Raw genomic sequence first — 21,630 nt, forward strand, 5'->3', positions numbered from 1 at the left:
CTTTGGTTTTGTAACAGCTTTATTGAGATGCAGTTCACATACCATAAAGTCACTCTTTTCCCACAACTCAGTGGTTTTTCATATATTCAGAGTTGCACCCCATTTTGCCCCAACTTCCCAGCCCCCTGCAACCATTAATCTACTTTCTGTCTCTGAATTTGCCTTTTCTGGACACTTCATATAAATGAAATCATACAACATATCCTTTTGTGTCTAACTTCTTTCACTTAGCATCATGTTTTCAGGGTTCATCCATGCTGCGGCATAAGTTTGTCCATGATAGATCCCTAAGAGTTAAATTAATTCATTCCACAAATATTTATCGAGGGCCTAATACATGCCAGCTCTGCGGGCCCAGCCAGGAATATAACCGACAGTGAATCCTGCCCTGGTGGGTTTCTTTCTAGTGGGGGAGAGACACAGGAATTTAAATGAGTAAGAAAATGATTTAGAGTATTAGATGGTGGTACGACCTAAGTGAAGTGGAAAGCTGGAAGGGGAATGAAGAGAGGGAGTGTGATTCGAAACACAGAGGTCAGAGGGTCAGTCTCACCATAGGGTGAACACAGGGGATATCGAGCTAAGACTGGAAGGAGCCGAGGTGCCAAATTGTCACCGCGATGTCCCCTCCCGGCACTCAGGTCTTGGTACACCGCTCAGTCCCCCATAACTTGGACCTTGCCTGTCCCGTCCATGCGGAGTCCCCGCGCTTGGGACAGCAGGCGACACTCAGTAGGCATTTCGCGATGCGTAACTGTGTGCGGCCCGCCTGAGCGGCTACGAAGGCCGGTGGCCTGGGGTACAGCTTGTGGAGGGAGGGCGCCAACCGCATGTCCCTCTTGCCCCCTTGCCCCGCCCCGCGCAGACCCCGCCCAACCCGCGCAGGCCCCGCCCCGGCGCCGCCTAAGCCCACCTCCTCCCGGCCGCCGCCATTGGCCGCGCGCGCCTCCGCCCTCGGCCTCGCACTTCCTGGCGGAGCCATGGCTGCGCACCCGGCCAGACCACGGGCTCCCGAGCCCGGGCCCCGCCACTCCGTGCGTCCGGCCCCGCCGCCGGGGGTCCCTGCGTCGCGCCCGTAGTGAGCCCTTCCAGGTGGGCATCAGCGCGCGCTCCGCTCCCGCCCGGGCCGGGAGCCGCGCGCCGTCCGGGGGCCGGGGCGGAGGGGCGGGCCTGCCTCAGGAGGGTCTCTGGCCTCGCGTGCTGCGCCCCCGCCCCGCCTCCGGGATCCCTTTGTGCTCGTGGGGTGGGAGGAGGGCAAGCACGCCGGGGGTGGGCGGGACGCCGGCGGCAGCGGCGGGGCGGGGGAGAGGGGGCCGCCGCCACCGCAGGTGAGACAGGTGCGGCCTTTGCGGCCGGCCCCGCGCGGCCCAGGTGAGTGTCCCCCTGTCCCGCTGCGGGCGCCTGCCCGGGGCCCGACCCAACTCCGCCTCCCTCCGCCTCCTCGCAGCCAGCTCGAGCCTGCCTGGGCGGCCGTTGTGCGGGCAGTTCCGCCGGGGGGTGCCGGGTCGGAGCGAGCGACAGCGGCGTCTTCGGAGACGCTGCCAGCGAGACCCGGGACGGGTGAGTGCTGGCGGGCATCCGTGTCCATCTCCACGACTCTGTGTTTCCCCGACCGCTGAAGGTTGGGCAGCTTCAGGGTCGAAACCTGGGAAGGAGCCGGGAGAGGAGGCTCCCTGGGGACCCTCCCGTCCCGACATGGCCTCTCTTCACCTTTTTGCTAAAAGACCTTTTACGCCTCACTGGGGATGCCACTGTCCCTGCAGATGGGCTTGACCCTCTCACCTGCTTCCAGAAAGCACAGGAGGCAGCTGACACCCAACACTCCTGTAGGAATCGTCCCAAAACCACTTGCCCGCAGACAAAAGAGAGCCTCTGCAAGGGGAAACTCTCTCTAGAAATCTTGGCCTAGAAAAGAAAGCTTTTAGCACTGAAGGCAAACCTGAGCCCTGGCTGGCTGCCTGGGGTGGTGGAGACTTTCTGCTGTGTGACCTTGGGCAAGCCCCACGGCCACCTGAGCCTGGGTGTCAGAAATGGTGGTGGCACCTGTCTTGGAGGATGAAGGTGAAACGGGAGTCAGGAGTGAGCACTGGCAGTGCATGAATGCTGGTGTCCTTCCCTCCGTTCTCTGAGCCCCCCCAGCATCCTAGGGGCAGTCAGAAAGCACGGGGTTAGGGTCTTTGTCACAAAGTTGCTAGTTTGCCAAGAGGAATCTAGTTGTCCCTTTTCCCAGGGAGCTGGCAGGATTGACTGCCTGAATTTATTGCCCCCATGGGAACACTGGGGTCCCCGGATGTGTCCCTGATTATCTTGACACAGTGCTGACTGCTTGCCACATTGTTCTTCATTAGCAAAAGGCTGTTTGTTCAGTAGGTAACAAATTGACTCTTCTCAGCTCAGCAGGGAGAAAAGTTCCCACTTAAACCCTCCATCGCAGGATGTGACTTGTGCCCATATTGCTAGCTTAATCCTTTTGTGTGCCCCCGTCCTCTGAAGTCCACTAAAGCCTGGCTCTGTGCTGTTAGCGACTTACTTGATGTTTCAAAGGTAGAAGAAACCTTAACATTACCTGGTATACCAGCCCACTATAGAGACGGGACCACAAAGCCTAGAGAGGTTGACTTGCTTGTTCAAGTTTATCTTGGATGTTCCAGGCAGGGCATAGGCCCCAGCATAAATTTCCTGCCTGTGGACATTTTTTTTTAATGGCCAGGTAGAAAAGCCTAGGGGTTAAGAGCATGGAATTCTCCCTTGGTTTATTCTTCCTGTGTGTGTTTCACTGGGCAAGTTACTTCCCTTCAGCTTCCTCCTCCATAAACAGGATAATAATAGTGCTGGCCTCATGGACTTGTTGTGGAGATTAAATCAGTGAAGACACCGGAAAGCACTTAAGACGGTGCCTATGTCTAGAATATTTTATACTTGGTAGTCATCACTGCATCACATCCTAACTCCACAAAAATTTTAAAGCATGATATGCTCAAAGACTGGGCCACATTCAGCAGAGCATCCTGGTTTCGAAGCTGGACAGATTCAGGTGTGGTGTGATTCCCAGCCATTCACCAGCTTTGTGACCTTGAGCTCAAGAGCTGCATCGGTCATATGGGTTAAGTGACATCAGCCTGGCTGCATAGTTAGGGATGTTAACTGAGCTAGCACGGGTAAATCCCTTCCCTAGGTTCAGGGTCTGGGCTCTGAAATGATACCTGTTGTCATTATAATCTTGAGCTATGGAAAAGGCCTAATTCAGATGGAGCATCAAAAGGTAGGCATTTGTAGGAGGTAGGCTAAGAGATAGGATGCTCTCGGATTTTAGATGAAAAAGGAACACTTGTGAAATGCTCTGTGTGCTTCCAACAACCTAGTTTTTTCAGCTTTCAGCATCGGGGAGTTCTTTGTGCTCATAGTTCTCTCTCCCTCTCTCCTCCATGTGACTGTTTTGCTCTTGCTGTCACTGATGCCTGCCAGTAGAGCCTGCAATTAATGAATGACCTCCAGTTACTACTACATGCTTAGAAACTCTGTTCTTGTCCTAGGGCTGCAATCTCTTTTATGATGGAGGGAAGCCGGCAGACGCGAGTGTCTCGGCCATACAAGATCAGTGAATCTTCAAAGGTTTGTGAATGAGTTGCTCACCACCTATGCAGATTGCCAAAGAAGCCTTATATTTTTCGGAGGGGCTCATTTTCGTTGTACAGACATTTTCTATTCTTGGTGCTGGTGTTAATCTCCCTAATGATGACTAGAGGTGGAAGGAGTGGAAAAATCGTAAAATCAGAGAGAGCTGGGGGTACGAGGGATGTTAGAAACACAGCTTGATTTATTTATGCTACACCTCGACCCTAAGAGGTGTACCAGACAGGGTACACACCATGGGATTTCCGTCCCCACTTGGGACTCAAAAACTCCAAGAATGTATCCATTGAGAAGCCAGCCCCCAGCCTTATGGTGAGGGCAACACTTTGAATACCTGGTTGTTAAGGATCCAGAACCTTCCCTCGGTCATGACTTTCTGGGACCCTAGGAGCGAGTGAGGGTGGGTTCCCCAGGGTGGGGCTACCTACCTGTGTCACACTGTCACACTGGCTGCATCAGAATCACCCAGGGAGAAGGGGAGGGGGAAGGTGTCTAATTGGAATTGCATATGCCCAGCCCCACCCCAGACTTGGTAAATTAAAATTTGAGAGCAGAACCTGGAAATCTATAGTTTTAGCAAACTCTTCAAGTGACTTGGAGTGGCCCCTGTCCCTACAGCTGCTATAGATAAGTCTTGGGGGACCAATTTGTGGGACAGTCCCCATTTACACCTGTCTCTTTATAAATATTAATAATACTCTTTCCTTTAAAAGTATTCTTTTTTGAAGATTGAATGCTATAGTTACGTTGGAACATGCATTCTCAGTGGGGCCAGTATTGCCCTCCCGATGTGAAATTGGTGTTTGTGAGTGTGGAAAGGATTTTATTCTTTTAAAATATAAAGCACGATTATACATACAGTACCTGCACAGACATACAGAATATATATGGGGTTAAAATTACATAGTGAGCTATTGGGAGGAATATCTTAAAAGATTGAAAACAAGATAAAAAAAGATTAAGAAATACCATTTTAGATAAAGGGAGTTGTGATCAGCCTACAGACGTGAAGAGAAAAAAAGAGGGAACGAGGGTCGACAGGTGTGTGTAAAAGAAAAGCAGGGTGTAATTTTCAGGAGAGGTTGGTTCTCCTGAGAAATGGTCTCCTATTTCCATTTGAGTTTACTGAGAAGGCTCCTGCCAAGCCCGGCGTTATCAGCTGTGAAACCCCAGAAAGGTCTTGCTGCTGACTCAAAGGGCCTTTGTTATGGAGCTTGGCTGCAGAGACAGTGTAGCTTTCTAAGTTTGATAGCACTGGAAATCTTTGTCCCTTAAAGCCAGATTCTGAGCTTGTTTCTCTCTGAATCAAAGCTTTTAGGAATTGAGTTCTCTATCCTTTGGTTCATTGTATTTATGGTCCTAACTTTTTATATTTAAAAAATGCCCAAATCAAAAAATCTTGATTTTTCTAGACATTCAATATATCCTCGTGGCCAGCACCCAGATAAATGGAAGAAACTTACCAAACCCCTCTGGCTGCTATAATCAAGATAGCCACGTTCCCAGCTTCCAGCCCTGCAGTTTTGCCTGGCCTCAAATTTACATAAGTGGAGTAGGAGGATGGAGCCCCCCAGTGCCTGGATCCTTGCTGTGGTCACTGCTTCTGAAGTTCACCCCAGTTGCTGTGTGTGGTGATCAGTGGTGCCCTCAGCACAGCAGAGTCTTCCATTGTATGGCTTCCACTGTCCTTTTAGGTACTCTAAAATGTGTTGATCCCCTTTGATGCTGAATCCTTTTTAAACATAAAATACCCACTACCTGCTGCATTCTGTACAGGGCTAGATCTTGAGTACCTTGTTTTCTCTCACCTTGCCTAGCCTCTGACTAAGGCAGTGAAATAAGAAATGAAGAATGAACAGGGTTAGTACCATCAGAAAATGCTGAGGGTCAGAGTTTCTAAATTACATGAAATGCTGCAACTCTGTTACTGCTGCCCCTTTGAAATTGGGAAGTCACGTCTGTCTGTTTTTAGCTCTAAATCTCTGTTGCTGCAGTATAGTAACCAGAAACGGGCTGTAGTCGAGACCCAGGTACAGAATTAAAGGTGCCTACTTAGCATGGAGACCCAGCTTTAGGAGCAGCAGCTGCCCACTCCCAGCCTGGCTCACGGAGCAGATGGTTCCCCTCGCAGCTGTCGCCTCCGCCCCTCCCCAGGGCTCTTCCCCTTACCACACCGCAGCCTGGGGCGGGTACACCCCCATCTAAGTGTGGTAGTTCCAGCGTCCCTCCCCACTGAGACAGCCAGAAGCCCCAGGTGAGCTGACAGCCCACCTGGTGCCCCTCACTTGCATCTCTAGGACATTTGCCTTCTCTGTTACTCGATACCCTGCTCCTGCAGTGCTTTTTAATTTTCTTTCTTCAGTCCACACCCAGGAGGGTCCCTGAGTCAGTGTCTGTTGGAGCCCAGACGATTCCTGCCTAATTAGAAGCCAAAACCCAGCCAGCCTGGGTCTCTCAATGAATAACCAGAATAAACTGAGATGTCTGAGTATGGGACTACAAGAAGCTGTCCTGTCATGTAAGGCAGGGGAGCCTGGCTCTCTAACCTTGGATGGAAAGGAAGCTTTAGGACACATCTGTTTGGTCTCGTTGGAATGTGCGGGAGTTGCCTGAGAGTGTCATATAGACCAAGCGATCGACGTTGTAAGATGAAGAATGACCACAGGGAAATAAAGGGCCCCAGTTACTGATGCACTGGCAGCAGCAAAGAACAGATTTGAAAGGGAAGGAAAAACTCACTGCTGGAGGGCATGTATTGAGAAGTAACCTGTAGGGACCTGCAAGCCAGTCACCGAGGCGCTCACACCTGTTGAGCCCTCACCCACCTGTATTTTTTTCCACCGCCAGTTCCCCACCTTGGGCTTACTGCCCAGCTCGCCCTTTTCCTCAGTTGGCCTTGAATCACCCTGCTACCTAGTTGATGTTTCCGAATGGTCTCTTTTTCCTGTATGTTGAATTTTCTTGTTGTTTTTGTAGGGAATAAATAAAGCAATGTGAAATATCCTGAAAGCCCAAAGCATAATTAGTCCTCCAAGGATTTAGAAACTATTGTCTAGGTCTGATTTTTCTTTATATCTTCAAAAGCCCAGGACAGGCAGATTAACAGTCAATAGATGTCCACCACCCTGAATGTATTGAATTAATTCATATTAATTATTCATATTAATTGATTCGTTAATTCCAGCAGTGTGGTGATTAAAGGTTTGGGCTCTGGAATCAGGCCTAGGTTCTAGTCCCAGCCCTGCCCCTCAGTCACTGTGGGACTTTGGGCAAGTGTCTTAGTCTCTCTGAGCCTCAGTTTTCCTCATCTGGGAAATAGGGATTGTAATTGGCATTCCCTTGGAGGGTTCTCATGATACTCAAATGAGAGCACAGCACAACATGTGACACATATAGCCCCTGGGAAAAGAGCGTTTTGTAGACATATCTTTTAACCCTGGGCACTGAATATTGAAGCCGTGTTTCTGAAAGTAAGATTCCCCAGAGCATGTTAGTCTGGATCTGTTGCTAAGTCTTTGGACCCATCATACCCCTGGAACTGACCATCACAGTGGCTGACATCCCTCTCGCTCTCCTCGGGTGGGCTCTGTGCCAAGTTCTGTCTCATGAGCCCCCCAACCCCAAACCTGGGTGGTAAATACCCTCATCCTCATTCATGAGACAGGAAACAGAGGCCCGGCTGCTTGCGACTCACTGAGATCACACAGCTGCAAAGTGGCGGAGCTAGGGTTCCACCAGCTTCTGTCTGACTTTAGAGGCTACGACCAGGCGACTCCACCGTCCTGATGGGACAGTGTATTCAAGCCTATGTGCCGTGACCTGCACACAGCCAGGGAAGGAGGGAAGGAGGAAAACTTTCAGGAATTCTATTTATTAAAAAAGAGAAGAGGAAGAGAGAGGGAAAGAGAGAGAAAGGAGAGAAGAAAGAAAGCAAAAAAGATTGAGTTAAGAATTTTTTTATAAAGAAGGAAATAATACAAATACACATGCACGGACACACACGTGGAGGAACAGCCTTCTGTTCTGGGAGGCGCGCTGCTACTTTATTTTCTGTTCTCTCTCATTCCACTGTATTTGAAAATGCTGGTCATGACATACCAGATAGATCCCAGGACCCTGCAGCTGTTGAGTGGGAAGTTGGTGTGCTCCCCTGCCCCTGTCCTGACCTGTGCTCTCTGCCGCAGGTGTACCGCTGGGCCGACCACTCGACCACGGTGCTGCAGCGGCTGAATGAGCAGCGCCTCCGAGGCCTCTTCTGCGACGTCATCCTGGTGGCGGACGAGCAGCATGTGCCGGCCCACCGCAACCTGCTGGCCGTGTGCAGCGACTACTTCAACTCCATGTTCACAATTGGCATGCGCGAGGCCTTCCAGAAGGAGGTGGAGCTGATTGGTGCTTCCTACATCGGGCTCAAGGCTGTGGTAGACTTCCTCTATGGTGGTGAGCTGGCGCTGGATGGCGGCAACATCGACTACATCCTGGAGACGGCCCACCTGCTGCAGATTTGGACGGTAGTGGACTTCTGCTGCGAGTATCTGGAGCAGGAGGTGAGCGAGGACAATTACCTGTACCTGCAGGAGCTGGCCTCCATCTACAGCCTCAAGCGGCTGGATGCCTTCATTGATGGCTTCATCCTTAGTCACTTCGGCACGCTGTCCTTCACGCCTGACTTCCTGCAGAACATCTCCATGCAGAAGCTGTGCATCTACCTGGGCAGCAGCGAGGTGCAGCGGGAATGTGAGCACGACCTGCTGCAGGCTGCCCTGCAGTGGCTGACGCAGCAGCCGGAGCGCGAGGCCCACGCCTACCAGGTGCTGGAGAACATCCACTTCCCACTCATCCCCAAGAATGACCTGCTGCACCGTGTTAAGCCAGCTGTGTGCTCACTGCTGCCCCGGGAGGCCAACTGCGAGGGCTTCATCGAGGAGGCCGTGCGCTACCACAACAGCCTGGCAGCCCAGCCCGTCATGCAGACCAAGCGCACTGCCCTCCGCACCAATGAGGAGCGCCTGCTGTTTGTGGGCGGCGAGGTCTCCGAGCGGTGTCTGGAGCTCAGTGATGACACCTGCTACCTGGACGCCCAGAGTGAGCAGTGGGTCAAGGAGACACCCCTGCCAGCCAGGCGGAGCCACCACTGTGTCGCTGTGCTGGGGGGATTCATCTTCATCGCTGGTGGCAGCTTCTCGCGGGACAACGGAGGGGATGCGGCCTCCAACCTTCTTTATAGGTATGACCCCCGCTGTAAACAGTGGATCAAGGTGAGATTAAAGCCAGATTATTTCTTTATTCTTGAGGACTTTTGATCTCCTTAACCTTGACTGCCCCTCCCTACCCCCCACCGCGGGCCTTGACCACTGTCCTGCTTCCAAGCGAGGTGTGGTGATAGTGATGAGCCAGATCATTCCCACTGCCCCTCGCCCGCACCTGGCCGTAGGCAGTGAGGGCTGACTGGCCACCTCCTGCAGGGTCAGTCAGTGTCCAGAGCAGTGCTGTCCGGGCGAACTTTCTGCACCAACAGAAATGTTCTACATCTGTGCTGTCCGATGTTGCAGTCACCTGCCACGTGTGGCCTGTGGGACTGAAGAACTGAGTTTTCCATTTTATTTCATTGTAACCGAGGTGCATTTGAGTGTAAACGGCCACACGAGGCTTGTGGCTACCATATTGGATAGCACCAGTTTAGAGATTGGACCCAACGTCCCAATGGGCTCCCCTTGTCTCAGAGCCTCCACCGAGCTCTTCTTTTGGAAAGGTTAGGAGCTGGTTTAAGGAGGCCTCGAGGGCTCACCCTGGTGGGAGTTGTGGCCCTTTGGCAGATGTGGCGGCTGATTCCAGGCAGAGCCTGGGTCTTGACATCAGACCCATGTTCACATCCCAACTTGGCTTAATTGTGTTTCAGACCAGGGTGTGTTTCAGGCTAGTTCCCTGCCCTCTCCCAATTCCAGTTTCTCCTTCTGGATGTGGGTGGGGAACACTGACCTTCCAGGGTCAGCGGTTGTAGCTCACGCTGATTGGCAGGTGTGCCCCTCTTCTCCCAGGGAGAGGACCTGGGACCGCCACCTGCGAAGTCTGTCTCAGTCTTTATACTCACACCTCAGTCTTTTTACTTAACTTGGTGTTTTTCTGAGCTCAAGGCTCTGAACAGACTCAGATGACCTTTCTATTTTGTTCTCAAAAATCTAAAACCACCCTCCAAGGTATAGGTCTTGCCACTGGAAGGAGGCTCCCAGCTTTAGAGCCCATCCTCAAACCTTCATAGCAGTGGCAGCCTGAACGTATGATCTCCCATGGGACCATGTTCATTTGTGTGTTCTGCTTGGGTGATTTGAAAAAGAAAGAAAAAGTTAGGTCTTCTGTTGTAAATTTTCTTTTGAGTGCCACTTTCTGCCTGTTAACATGTTTGGCGATTAGCATTAATTTTAAAAATATCTGATGGGAGTGTTGAGGGGAAAGATTAACTTTTATTTCAGGAAACCAGTAAATCAGCAGTTGTGAACTGTGTGTGTCCTGCAGAATTCTAGGCCACAAGGTCAACTATGTGGCCAGACAAGTTTGGGGAAGCGAGTTCTCCATTTCCCTCTTGGGGATTCATGATGTTTTGAGGCTCCTGGGAGCTCTGAGAATTCCCACTTAAGGAACTCCTCTTTCTACAAGTTTGGCTCCCTTCCCCAGATTCATGTGGCCACCTTCCCCAGGTGTGCCTTCTGTGGGATGTGTTTGGGGACACACTGTTGGATGTTGACGCTGACCTGGGTCGGGGAGGGGAAGGTACAGGTATCTCGCCTCAACAGGTGGCCTCCATGAACCAGCGCCGCGTGGATTTCTACCTTGCCTCCATTGAAGACATGCTGGTGGCTGTTGGCGGCCGGAATGAGAACGGAGCTCTCTCTTCGGTTGAGACCTACAGTCCCAAGACTGACTCCTGGTCCTACGTGGCTGGCCTGCCAAGGTGATCAGGGTTTTGTGGACTGTACTAACATGGCAACTTTCAGGTTACAGGTCAACCCACCTCCCTTTCTGGATATTTTAGCCTCCATCTCCAGGAAAAGTCTCTCGACTTGTAAATAACAGCGGGTAGACCATGAGGAGCAGAGGGCATGGTGGTGATGGGCCAGGGAGCCTATTCTAGGCTGTTTGACTGCAAGTGTCAGCTCTGTCGCTGAGACAAATGTGACTTTAGTCTCTTCACTTCCTGAGTTTCGGGGAGTGAGTGCTGAGTGAAAGATTTACCTGATAATCTCTCTGATTTTGGGCAGGAGGAGTTCAAAGAAGTGGGAGGTTATCTATCCTAGATCTGACTCAAGCAAGTGTCTTCACCCCAGGCTGTCTTTGTTTCCTCATCTGGAAAGGGGATGTGATGATGATACCAACCCTGTGGAGTTGTCGCAAGGATGGGACAAGAGCTAAGGAGTCTCCTCCCCTCCCAACCGGCACCCAGGAAATGCTCCCGGGGTCGGAGCTCATCTGCCTCTCTAGTCTCCTGGCATCGAGGTGTCCATTTACTGCTTTATTACTGCCATGGGTTTAGCAAAGGTGCCTGCCAGTTCTTTTGCTGGTCTTTGTGGTTGGACCTTTGAGCCAGTCTTGCTGTGTAACACATCTGGGCGTCCTGGGGACTTTGTCCCTGGGAGTTAGAAGAGTGCATGGGTTAGGCGTCTGGGTATGGTTCCCAGCTCCTCCAGTCCCTCGTAACTACCACCTTCATGTAAAGGTTCTAAGAAGCCAATGAAGTAACAGCTGGACACCTGTTAATAAGATGATTTGACAGTCATGATAGTAGTCATGACAGTCATGATCACCACATGCCAACCCTGGGCCAAGAGCTTGATGTGATGAGTCCCTTGATGTCCACACTAACCCAGGGGCTGGAGGTAGTGCCCAAGTAATCTATCACCCAAACCCAGGGAGGGCAATGGTGTGAGTCCTGCCCATGTCCTGTGCAAACTAAGACCTGTGTTCTCCCAGAGGTCTCGTTTATTGTCCATTTTACAAGTGGAGAAGTGAGGCTTATTTATAGTGAGAAGAATAGTCTGATATCTGTGGCTGTCACTTTCTCTGGGCCAGCCAGGGTGATTTATGTACCTTAAGTACTACAATAACCCTATTATGTTTTTTTTCCTTAATGGACCTCAGGTGGTCAGAGTTGGAATAAACATAATCATGATGCTGTCATCATTACAGCATATATGCCCCACATTTACTTCATTTATTCACTCATTTATTTTTTCATTCATTGACTGACTTGTATAGTGGTACCTCCGCAAACCCACAGCCTAACCCAAGAGCCAGGACATTGAACAGTAACTCCCGTCTGTCCGGGGCTGGTCCTGCTCTGTGCTTTCCTCCCATCCACCAGCCTCCTGCCTCTCCCCTAAGGAACCATCATCCTGAATGTCCTGACATCATTCCCTTTTCGTTTCCCCTTTGTTTGCACTTTGTTGTTATTTTCTTTTTTTGTCTCTAGTAGACTTCATTTTTTTAGAGCCATTTTAGGTTTAGAGAAAATTGAACTGAAAGTACATGCTCTCCCCTGAGCACACCCAGTGTCCCCTGTCATTAACATCTGGTCTGGCAGTATCCTGACCAGTACATTTGTTACAGCTGATGCACCAAAGTTGATAATGCTAGCATTACCGAAGCTCCCTGGTTTACGTGAGGGTTCGCTCTCTGGGTTGTGTTATTTTGCAGGTTTTGTTGGGTAATGATAGTTGTCAGCTGTTACAGGGTCATGCGGAACAGTCGTGGCCAGGATGGTGTAGCTCGGTGGTGGAGCACATGCATGAGCTCCTGGGTTCGATCCCCAGTACCTTCGTTAAATGTTTTGAAAAATTATAATAATAAATAAATGAATAAACCTAATTACCCCCCTCCAAAAAAAAACCCCACAAAACAGTCTCAGTGCCCAAAGAATCTCTCAGGCTCCATCTTTTCATCCCTCCCCCCCGACCCAACCACTGGCAGCACCGGTATTGATTGTCTCTGTAGTGCTGACTTTTCCAGAATGTCATGTAGCTGGGGCTGTACTGTTTCAGTCCCCATTTGATACGTCCCTGAGTCAGGTACATACATGTGCCTCAGAAGCAGGTCATTTCCAGCCCTGCTGAGAAGGGTAACTCTCTAGTGATAACCCCCACCTCTCAGACAGGGACAGAGAGGGCAGACCTGGGATTCTGGCCCAGGCGGTTAGGCTGCAAAGGGGCCTGAGTGTAACCTGCCCTGCTTGCCCCTTCTAGTCCACACCCAGCGGCTCTCAAGTGCGCAGGGGGTGGGGGTGCCTGTTCCCCGCGTGACCCCCTCAGAGGGCACTTGTCTGCATTTTGTGGAGGAAAAGACTGGGTCCCCAGCTCACGGAGGCCCAGCCCCGCGCCGCACTGAGCATGCTCTATCTCTGTCTGTCCGTCTATCTCTCTGCAGGTTCACGTACGGCCACGCGGGCACCATCTACAAAGACTTCGTGTACATCTCGGGGGGTCACGACTACCAGATCGGCCCCTACCGCAAGAACCTGCTGTGCTACGACCACCGGACAGACGTGTGGGAGGAGCGGCGGCCCATGACCACAGCGCGAGGCTGGCACAGCATGTGCAGCCTGGAGGACAGCATCTACTCCATCGGCGGCAGTGACGACAGCATCGAGTCCATGGAGCGCTTCGATGTGCTAGGTGTGGAGGCTTACAGCCCACAGTGCAACCAGTGGACACGCGTGGCGCCGCTACTGCATGCCAATAGCGAGTCAGGCGTGGCTGTGTGGCAGGGCCGCATCTACATCCTGGGCGGCTACAGCTGGGAGAACACGGCCTTCTCCAAGACGGTGCAGGTGTACGACCCTGAGAAGGACAAGTGGAGCCGGGGCACCGACCTGCCTAAGGCCATCGCTGGCGTGTCCGCCTGCGTGTGCGCACTGAAGCCGCGGCTGGAGGACAAGAAGAAGAAGGGCAAGGGCAAGAGACCCCAGGACCGTGGCCAGTGAACCCGCCCCTCCCAGAGACCAGCAGTACCTGGGTCAAGTCCTGGACCGTGATGTACAACTTTGCAGCTTTTTTTACTTTTATGATTCTTGGTATTTCTACAGTATCACAGTAACTGATTAAATATTCTATATAATTTACATATTATCTTGCTTGAATAATTAAACCTGGGCCCAGGCAACAACTGTCCCTGGATCCATGCTGGGCTGCTTCCCACATGATGTGTCCCCAGGATGGGCAGGGAGCCCAGGCAGTCCTGACCATCTCCTGAGAGTAGCCAGGTCAGGGGTTGTGCAGACGTTTTCGTAGTGAAACGAAGGGCTCTAATGGGACATTTCAGACCCCCTAGTCCACACCTCCCCCAAACCTGGCTGAACTTAAAAAAATAAAATGGATTCCTGGGCCCCCCCACAGAATTCCCAAACCTGAAACTATCAGGAGTGGCAGAGGGAGTGCCTGCAGACTGTTTTAACTTGTTCTTGGAATGACTGAGCCTCAGCCACATTTGGGAATCCAGTGTGTTCCTTTTTAAAAGTGGGGCACGAGGCTCTTTACAAGCGTTATTCTGTAATTTGTGCTTTTGTCTTTTTACTTTACTTTTTCGTGTCTTTTTTCTGGGACCCACTGTTTCACATATTACTGATGTACTGAGCCCCACAGGTCTCCATTTATTTCTCAGGAAAGGAAAAGGGAGCATCTAGGATTTGTCATTGTTTTCCTGGACTGCAGCTTCGAGAAGCCACAGGAAGTTCCTGCACCAGTGAGGGCGCATTGATCCCCAATAAGGAGGTTGTCCCTCAACTCCAGCGGCAGATCCTGGTCCTGGCAGGCCGTCTGCTCTGAAGGAGTTTTGTGCTGCTGGGCAACTTCTTCAACAAGTCTGGAGCTGTTTCCTCATGCTTTGAACAACAGGGTTAGCTGAAAGAGTGGCCAGGCTCCTTCTGGGGCGTAAGCTCTTTCAGCCTGGATAAGCTATTAAAATGTATTCAGCACCTCCTTGTGAGATGTGTGACCACCCTGCCCTGGTTCCTTTGGTTACTGGAATAGACAGCAGTCGTGCATGTGCTGTAAGGAGGGTTTGAGACTCCTGCCCAAGCCGTTGTGTAATACAAGTACCATAGGAACGGGCTTGGGTTTCAGTCGTGAGCCTAGGGAGGCGCAAATGATCTCTACCGCGGCAGAGATCCGATTGCAGAGATGAAAACATGCCAAGATTTATTGTCTGGGGAAGTGTAGAGCCCACTGGTAGAGCACGTGCCTAGCACGCACAAGGTCCTGGGTTCCATCCTCAGCGCCTCCATTAAAAAATATAAGATTTATTGTTAACACTGATGTTAGAGTAAGGATCTCAGTTAATATACTTCTTTTTTCTTTTTTTCTTTTTTTTTTTTTTGTCTTTTTACTGCCCTTCCTTTTCTTTCTCTTGAAGGTTTACTGTGATTTTTGGTTGGCCTGTTTCAATAGTGACCAGGAGAGATGAGAGCAACATGGGAGCTGAAAGCTTCAGTACCCAAGTTGTTGCCTTTTCTTGCTAGTTGGGCAACCAGTCTGCAGAGTTTAGCTGGGAAGTTGCTAAAGCCTTACAAACTCTTGAGGGGCTCTGCAGGGCATACAAACAGTCAAACCAAAAAACTGTACACTCTTCTTGGATCTTTTCTTTAATACAACACTTCAGTGTATTAAAGGCTCTGAGAAGTCCTGCATTAACTGTTAACCCTCCATGAACCCAGCATTTGCAAACTTCATTGAGCCTGAAACTGTTTTTCTGGTCTCAAACCTAGTCCAGCCCTCCACAAAACACATTTTTGTGGAGCCACTGCCAAATGTGAGGTAGCTTAACCCTTTCGTATTCCAGGAAAGGTTTCATCATTTGAAGACCCTTTAGAAGGCACAGGACCTGTGGTCTGTCCTCCCCAGCTCAGCCCAGGTCTTAAACAAAGAAATGGTCATTCAACCAGAATACAGGGGCAGGTTGAGAGGAGCACGTATAAAGACTCCATGCATGCATGCTTTGGGGAGCAGGAAGGCTTTGACCTTGGGAAGAGGACAGCAATGAATTTTTAGCCAAAGCCAGCTGTTGTATTTTTGACTACCAGGATGTTTCCCAAAATAAGGGTACAGTATGGTTTCTATTCTGATTTTCTTGTGCCTTGTGGGTGACATACAGTGTCCTGCCCCTGATATTGTGTGATGTCTCTCTAGGCCGCTATGAAGGATGTTTGTGACATACATGCCTTAGAATCTAATATGGTGGAGGTGGCGAGCATTCTTTTAAAGGTAGGGTTGATGAGGTCGTCTTCTGCAGACCGACTTCAGATAATTGGTGGTGGCTCTGCTGTGCCCAGAAAGGTTTTTGAGCTCGTAAGCGTCGGTGGAAAGGAGCATCACAACCAGTGAGCAGTGTCTGCCTGGACATGGGAGAGCAGAGAGGTTGGAATGTGGCAGGTTTTTGCTGCCTGTGTTTTGAAGATGGAAAGCACCCTTCTGTGCAGTCCAGCTGAGAAGGAAGAGAATCATTAATAACCCAGATGGGCAGAGCTTGGGGATGTACTCAGGCGGATGGCCATTTGAGCTGAGGAATCGCGATAGTGTGGTTTCAAACCCTGGTGACCAAAGCTGGGGTTCTCATGGCTGCCATCTAGAGACAGAAACAGTGACGTTTGCCCTTGTGTCTTCAACCTCCTTGCTCCGAGCTACTCTGCTTGACCTTTGGAAACACATGGATCATCTTGATCTTTCAAAATGAGCAGGGTGGGCTTTTATTCAGGTGTTAATTTTTTTTCTTCCTTTTTAGAAAACTGGAGTTTTAACTGCACATTAGTGGTCGTTTTGGAGTTTGAGCCTCACCCCAGTTGGAACCCCATTTGCTTAAGACATTAATGTAATGTTAGAAGGGAAGCAGGGTAGAAAAGCTGAAGAATCGTTACTTCGAGTGGTCTTCCTGCTGTTTAAAATACTGCTCAGTGGGAGAGTGGGTCCTCAGCATGTACGAGGTCCTGGGTTCAATCCCCAGTACCCCATTAAAAATTAATAATACCACCTCCTTCCAAAAAAAAAAATAAACACAGAGATTATTTTAGCATCTTGCTTGTGCGTATGGCTCAATTCGTATTTTTAACATCCTGCCACTTTAGAAATCTAGACTACCAGGTAAGACTGCTTCTAGATCTTGATCTGGGTAGAAAACCTCATGTGTGTGTTTATATTCTGAATGCCTCCCTCCCCCTCCCCTGAATAAGTTGACCTCATGGCAACTTAGTAGGGACCCCAGGAGCCAACTCTAAAGGGTGATCAGTTTTGGATGGGAACCCAAATGCCAAAGGGCAATAGAGTCCCTCCCAGTTCCAAGATCCCCTCTGTGTTCAGGTGCGTTAACCTGTGGTCCAGAGTGCCTGGCCTCTAAGCCCCGATTGACCTTTTGGTGATTTGCAGCCACGTGGAAAGTGGAAGGACTCCACCACCACCCCTTTTAGAGTCAGCAGCCTCCTACTGCACCCTTTCCCAGGTCCTCCCTGGTATGCGGCTTGGCCAGCATCTCACCGAGCTTTTGGCTCTCAGAACTTCTGGCTAGAATCTCAGCCCGCTGGTCCCAAACCTGGAGGGGCAGTTCTGGCTGTGTGGTCTGGATATCCTCACCATCTCCGTGGATTCTGAGCATCTTCAAAAGGGAAGGGGCGATAGCCTGAGCCCCAGGATAAACCTCTAAAGTATAGGGCAGCTTCACAGGTGCTTGGAGAGCCTGCCCTGTGTGTCCACCATGCCTGGCAGTTTTTAAAGTTTTTTTAAATGTTTTGATACTTTTTTGATACCATTTGCTAATAAGTGTTTTGTAGTTGCCAGTCGGGGTTCTCCTCCTCCCTCCCACCCCATCCCCTTGAGTTTGCAGGTATCCCTTGGGCAGCACCAGGGTCCTGCCCACCTCCTGGGGCTGTATCTTGGGGCTTTCTCTCCTTTTTGGCTGCAGTCTGGTACAAAAACTCTTGAATTGTGTAAGGTCACACGTGGCCCTCTTACACCCCCAGTCGAGCAAGAGGGCAGTGCTTTGTTTGGTATGAGGATACTTCAATTCCCTGAGATGTTCTACATTTCTTCTAAAGCTCCTACCTCAGCAGTATGCAGCGTTGAAAAGGTATCTGAGGCCTGATCTGTGTATCACCTTTCTACAACGTGTCATTTCTCAACCCAGGGCCTGGCTGGGTCTTGACCCCCCTCCTGGCCACCCCTGCTTTTACAGGCATTTTAACATGAAATCCACAAAAGCTATACTGGTGAACATCCTGTACTTTGTAGAGTTACCACCCTTTGTTTTGAAGGTTGTTCATTTCTTTTTTTCTTTTTCCTTTTTACATGGATAGAATTTGGTTTCGTAGGGTGTTTAGGGTCTCAAGAAATTGTCCTTGGGTTGCCTTAGTTAAAAGGATTGAATGAATGTACAAATTTTGGTGTTGGAGGTGTGTGGAGGAGAAAAACCCTTCCATTTCTGTTTTCTTTGAGAAAAGGAGCTCCACTTTTCAGAGTTACTTGGGCAGTCTTTACAGGTTTTCTTGTGATGGAAGGAGGAATCAAGTCCTTTCAAGCAACTTCCAGCTCCCTTACAAAATTAGTAAGCTATTTGATGATTAAGTAATTTGTTGGGTATGTACTGGTTCCTAATGTTACTGAAACCTGTAATTGTGTGTGTGCTGTTTTTTTAATTTGTTGCTTTTGTATTTGTGATTTTATGACTCCCAAAGTTTTTCTGTGTCTTAACCTCTTAATTTTCTGCAGGTTGATTTCTTTCCCCTTTTGTTTTTAATTCCATAAAGAGTATTCAATTCTTGAAACACATTAAAACTGATTTGCCTGCTAGGGTATGGCTTATTTTATAATTACATTCCTAGTCTTGTGTGGTTATTGTAATAATCTTCAGTCCTATTTTCTCTGCCCAAATGAAAAAGCACCCATTGCATGTTGAGCTCAAATATAATTTGGAAATTAACCAGACTGTCTTTTAGTGTTGTGGGAGGCTGGGCCATTTCAATTCTGTTCACATTATGATTCTAATTACTGTATTTTGCCAGGAATTTTCATTCAGATCCTTGATTGCAGCCCTACATCTTGGAACCTGAAATGGAACTGTTTCTTAACTTTGTGTCATTTGGCGTAATTTGACTGGAAAAGAAAAACAGGCAAGCCATGTGTTATCTTTATCAGAAAGATACAGGAACATTTCTATAAGAACAGAGTCTGTTTACTTCCCTTAGGGCCTTGGAGGAGGAAGATAGCTCCCTGGCACTGCTAAGGTGTTGCAAGGCCACCAGCAGACCTGCCCAGTCACAGCTGGGCATTTCTTCCTTGAACCTTTGGCAGTTCAATTCTGGGAGGATGGCGGGAGGTACCTGCCATGACCATCACACCTGGAAACCAGATTAGAATTTGCCTCCCAGCCAGTGAGCTGCCCCAAATGAGACACCAGCTGCCAGATGCTAAATTCACCTGGATTTTTTCATTTCAAGAGGAATCTTAGGTAAGAAATGATACTCCTTCCGTTTTTCTGGATGAAGCCCCCAAGGCGTGGGTTAATGATCTTACCCAAGTTGAATGACCTTACCTCCCCAGCAGGTTTGGGTCCTTTTGAATGGAGAACCATAGACAAGGACCTGAAGGCAGGTGGCTTATCTGGGGAGCTGGTCCTCAGGAAGCTGGAGTGAGACCAGGAAGGAGGAAGAACTGATTAGAAGGTGCTTTATCTACGGCCAAGGAGTAAGTCACCCCCAAGCAGTGGCTTACAGCCGTAACTGTCAGTTATTTTTGCTAACAAATCTTGAGGTTTGCCTGGGCTCAGGTAGGCAGCTCTCACCTGGGTCTCAACAGGCCCGGCTGGGTAGTGGCTCCCCAAGGCTCACTGCGCAATGGGGCCCAAGTAGGGGTCCTCCTTTCTCCTTCCTTTCCTTCAGTTCTGCTCCCCTTCACACCACTCCCCACCCCTGGCCATGGTCTTTCTCTCTCTTCATCTCTTCACCTGGTGGCCCCACCAAGATTTCTTACATGACAGCCAAAGTCTCCCAAAGCCAGTGTCCCAAGTGTGATTAGCAGCAGCCAAATAGTCACTGCATCCTGCTCCTTGAAGGCATCACAAAAGCCCCCCTGGTTGGAGGTGGGAGGTGACAGGGCTGGTACCTCTTGCTGGGAGGTATCAGTGAATTGGTGGCCTTGTTTGAAAACCACACATCGGGAGAGGGTATAGCTCAGTGGTAGAGCACATGCTTAGCATGCACGAGGTCCTGGGTTCAATCCCCAGTACCTCCACTGAAAAAAAGAAAAATATGCTACATTAAAAAAAAAAGAAAAGAAAACTGCACATCTGTTCAAGGAAGGAGGGTCGGAACACTTACTGGCCTCTGCCTCCCAGTCAGGGCAGCTCCCAGAGGCCCTAACGACCTCTACTCCTGGGCAGGAAGCACGGTGTATGATGAGGGGCCACCCTGCAGTAGAGTCAGAGGAGGGCACAGGGTCTGTATTGGATCCCAGAGGCACCTGTTACACCTGGAGCTGCCAGCTCAGACCTGCTCTTTCAACTATAAGAAAATAACAAGTCTCTGCCTGGGGTGTTATGCTGGGATACAAAAGTGAGAGCAGAGGGGCCAACCAGGGAAGCTGCTAGTTTCCACTCAGCTGTCAGCAAAGATTGCTGTCCCTCTCACAGAGAGGCAGCAGGTGTGGGACTGGCCAGTCTGCCGGGGGCTGGGCAGAGTGCAGAGTGAGGACCCTTCCTCTTCCGATCCATGCACAGGTGAGGTCCACACCTCGAGTTGGCTGAGACCAAGACCCTTGTCTCAAGGACCCGCCCCATCCTCCGAGGAGCTTGACAACTCTTAAGTGCTCAAGGAGGTCCACACCGTGCCGGGCAGGTAGTCTGAAGGCACTGGGGGGGGGGGGCAGTGGTGAACAAGCAGTGAAGACCCCTTACTTCCCAGTGGAAGAAACAGACCAGCAGATCCAGGCCAGGCAGGGAGGGTGACAATACACTGTAAATGCACCGAACTGTACACTTAAAATGGGCAAATGTTCTGTGTGTGAATTAGATCTCAACAAAACTTAAAAAAACAAAACAAAACACTGGGGAGTATGCATGGCAGGTCAGAGGAACATAGGCATAGAAAGTGGTGAGAATGAGGGCTGGGGGCACATTGCAGAGGCTTTGAGCAGAGGAGGGGAGGGACTGACAGGCACTGTCCTGTGGTAGAGGAGGGAGTAAGGGACAGGGCAGAAGGAGGGACCCCCTCCAGAGGCCTGTGTAGTCATCTGCCATCCGCGCAGTGGGTGGTGGCTGGGATTAGAGACTCCCCAGTAAACCTCTGGAGGGAATGCATGACAGCTGCCCTAGTTCCCTCCTGCTGCTGTTCAAAACAACTTAATTATATCTTCCAATTTTGCTGGATATGAATTGAGGTGGGGCTCAGCGAGGAGAGTCTACCAGTCCACGTGGCATTGGCCAGGGTCCCTCCATGTTATGGCCTCACCTGTGGCTGCTTTGGAGGGGAAGGCTGGCTTCACTGGGGACTGATGACTGGACCCCTGGCCTTTCTCACCTGGTGGGCTCAGGGCAACCTGGTTCTAAGAGACACGAAGTAGAAGTTGCCTACGTCCTTTTTCTAAAAATTAACATCCAGTAGTTTACTCTGTGTGTGTGTAGTTCTGCAAAATTAAACAACCAATGAACTATTCCCTGTGAAAATTAAAGTCCAACAATGGATGAATGGCTGAACAGAATGTGGTCTAGCAACACAATGGAATATTACTCTGCCAGGAACAGAGATGTAGCACTGACACATGGTACCGCATGGATGAACCTTGAAAATATTATGCTGAGTTGAGAAGCCAGACCCTAAGGATGATGTCTTGTATGATTCCATTTATTTGCAATGGCCAAAATAGGTAAATTTACAGAGACAGAAATTAGATTCATGGTTGCTTAGGGCTGGGGTTGGGGTGAAAGAGGACAGGGATGCAATAGCTAAAGGGTACACATGATGGAAACACCCTCAAA

The 21,630-nt window shown here is 50.0% G+C and overlaps 1 protein-coding gene across 2 annotated transcripts; it reads left to right on the forward strand.

Annotated features, from left to right (window-relative positions):
- The first annotated feature begins 938 nt into the window (after positions 1-938).
- On the forward strand, positions 939-18,474 carry KLHL36 (kelch like family member 36). 2 transcript variants are annotated; one of them, XM_032486891.1, is made up of 6 exons: positions 949-1,092; positions 1,448-1,560; positions 3,534-3,612; positions 7,818-8,891; positions 10,425-10,582; positions 13,048-18,474. In XM_032486891.1, the coding sequence occupies exons 3-6, from the start codon at positions 3,550-3,552 to the stop codon at positions 13,601-13,603; spliced, it is 1,851 nt and encodes a 616-aa protein (XP_032342782.1). In that variant the 5' UTR covers positions 949-1,092; positions 1,448-1,560; positions 3,534-3,549; the 3' UTR covers positions 13,604-18,474. The 2 variants fall into 2 exon arrangements, with proteins under 2 accessions (XP_032342781.1, XP_032342782.1); XM_032486890.1 differs by lacking the exon at positions 1,448-1,560 and having other exon boundaries at positions 939-1,092.
- Positions 18,475-21,630: the final 3,156 nt, after the last annotated feature.

Source organism: Camelus ferus, chromosome 9 (assembly GCF_009834535.1).
Source record: "Camelus ferus isolate YT-003-E chromosome 9, BCGSAC_Cfer_1.0, whole genome shotgun sequence".
In the NCBI taxonomy this organism is placed as follows: domain Eukaryota; kingdom Metazoa; phylum Chordata; class Mammalia; order Artiodactyla; family Camelidae; genus Camelus; species Camelus ferus.

Excerpts from the sequence above, each read along its gene's own strand:
- KLHL36 (XM_032486890.1), top strand. The coding sequence starts at position 3,550 with ATGATGGAGGGAAGCCGGCAGACGCGAGTGTCTCGGCCATACAAGATC. Across the intron at positions 8,892-10,424 it reads GCTGTAAACAGTGGATCAAG|GTGGCCTCCATGAACCAGCG; the intron begins GTGAGATTAAAG and ends TCGCCTCAACAG. Across the intron at positions 10,583-13,047 it reads TACGTGGCTGGCCTGCCAAG|GTTCACGTACGGCCACGCGG; the intron begins GTGATCAGGGTT and ends ATCTCTCTGCAG.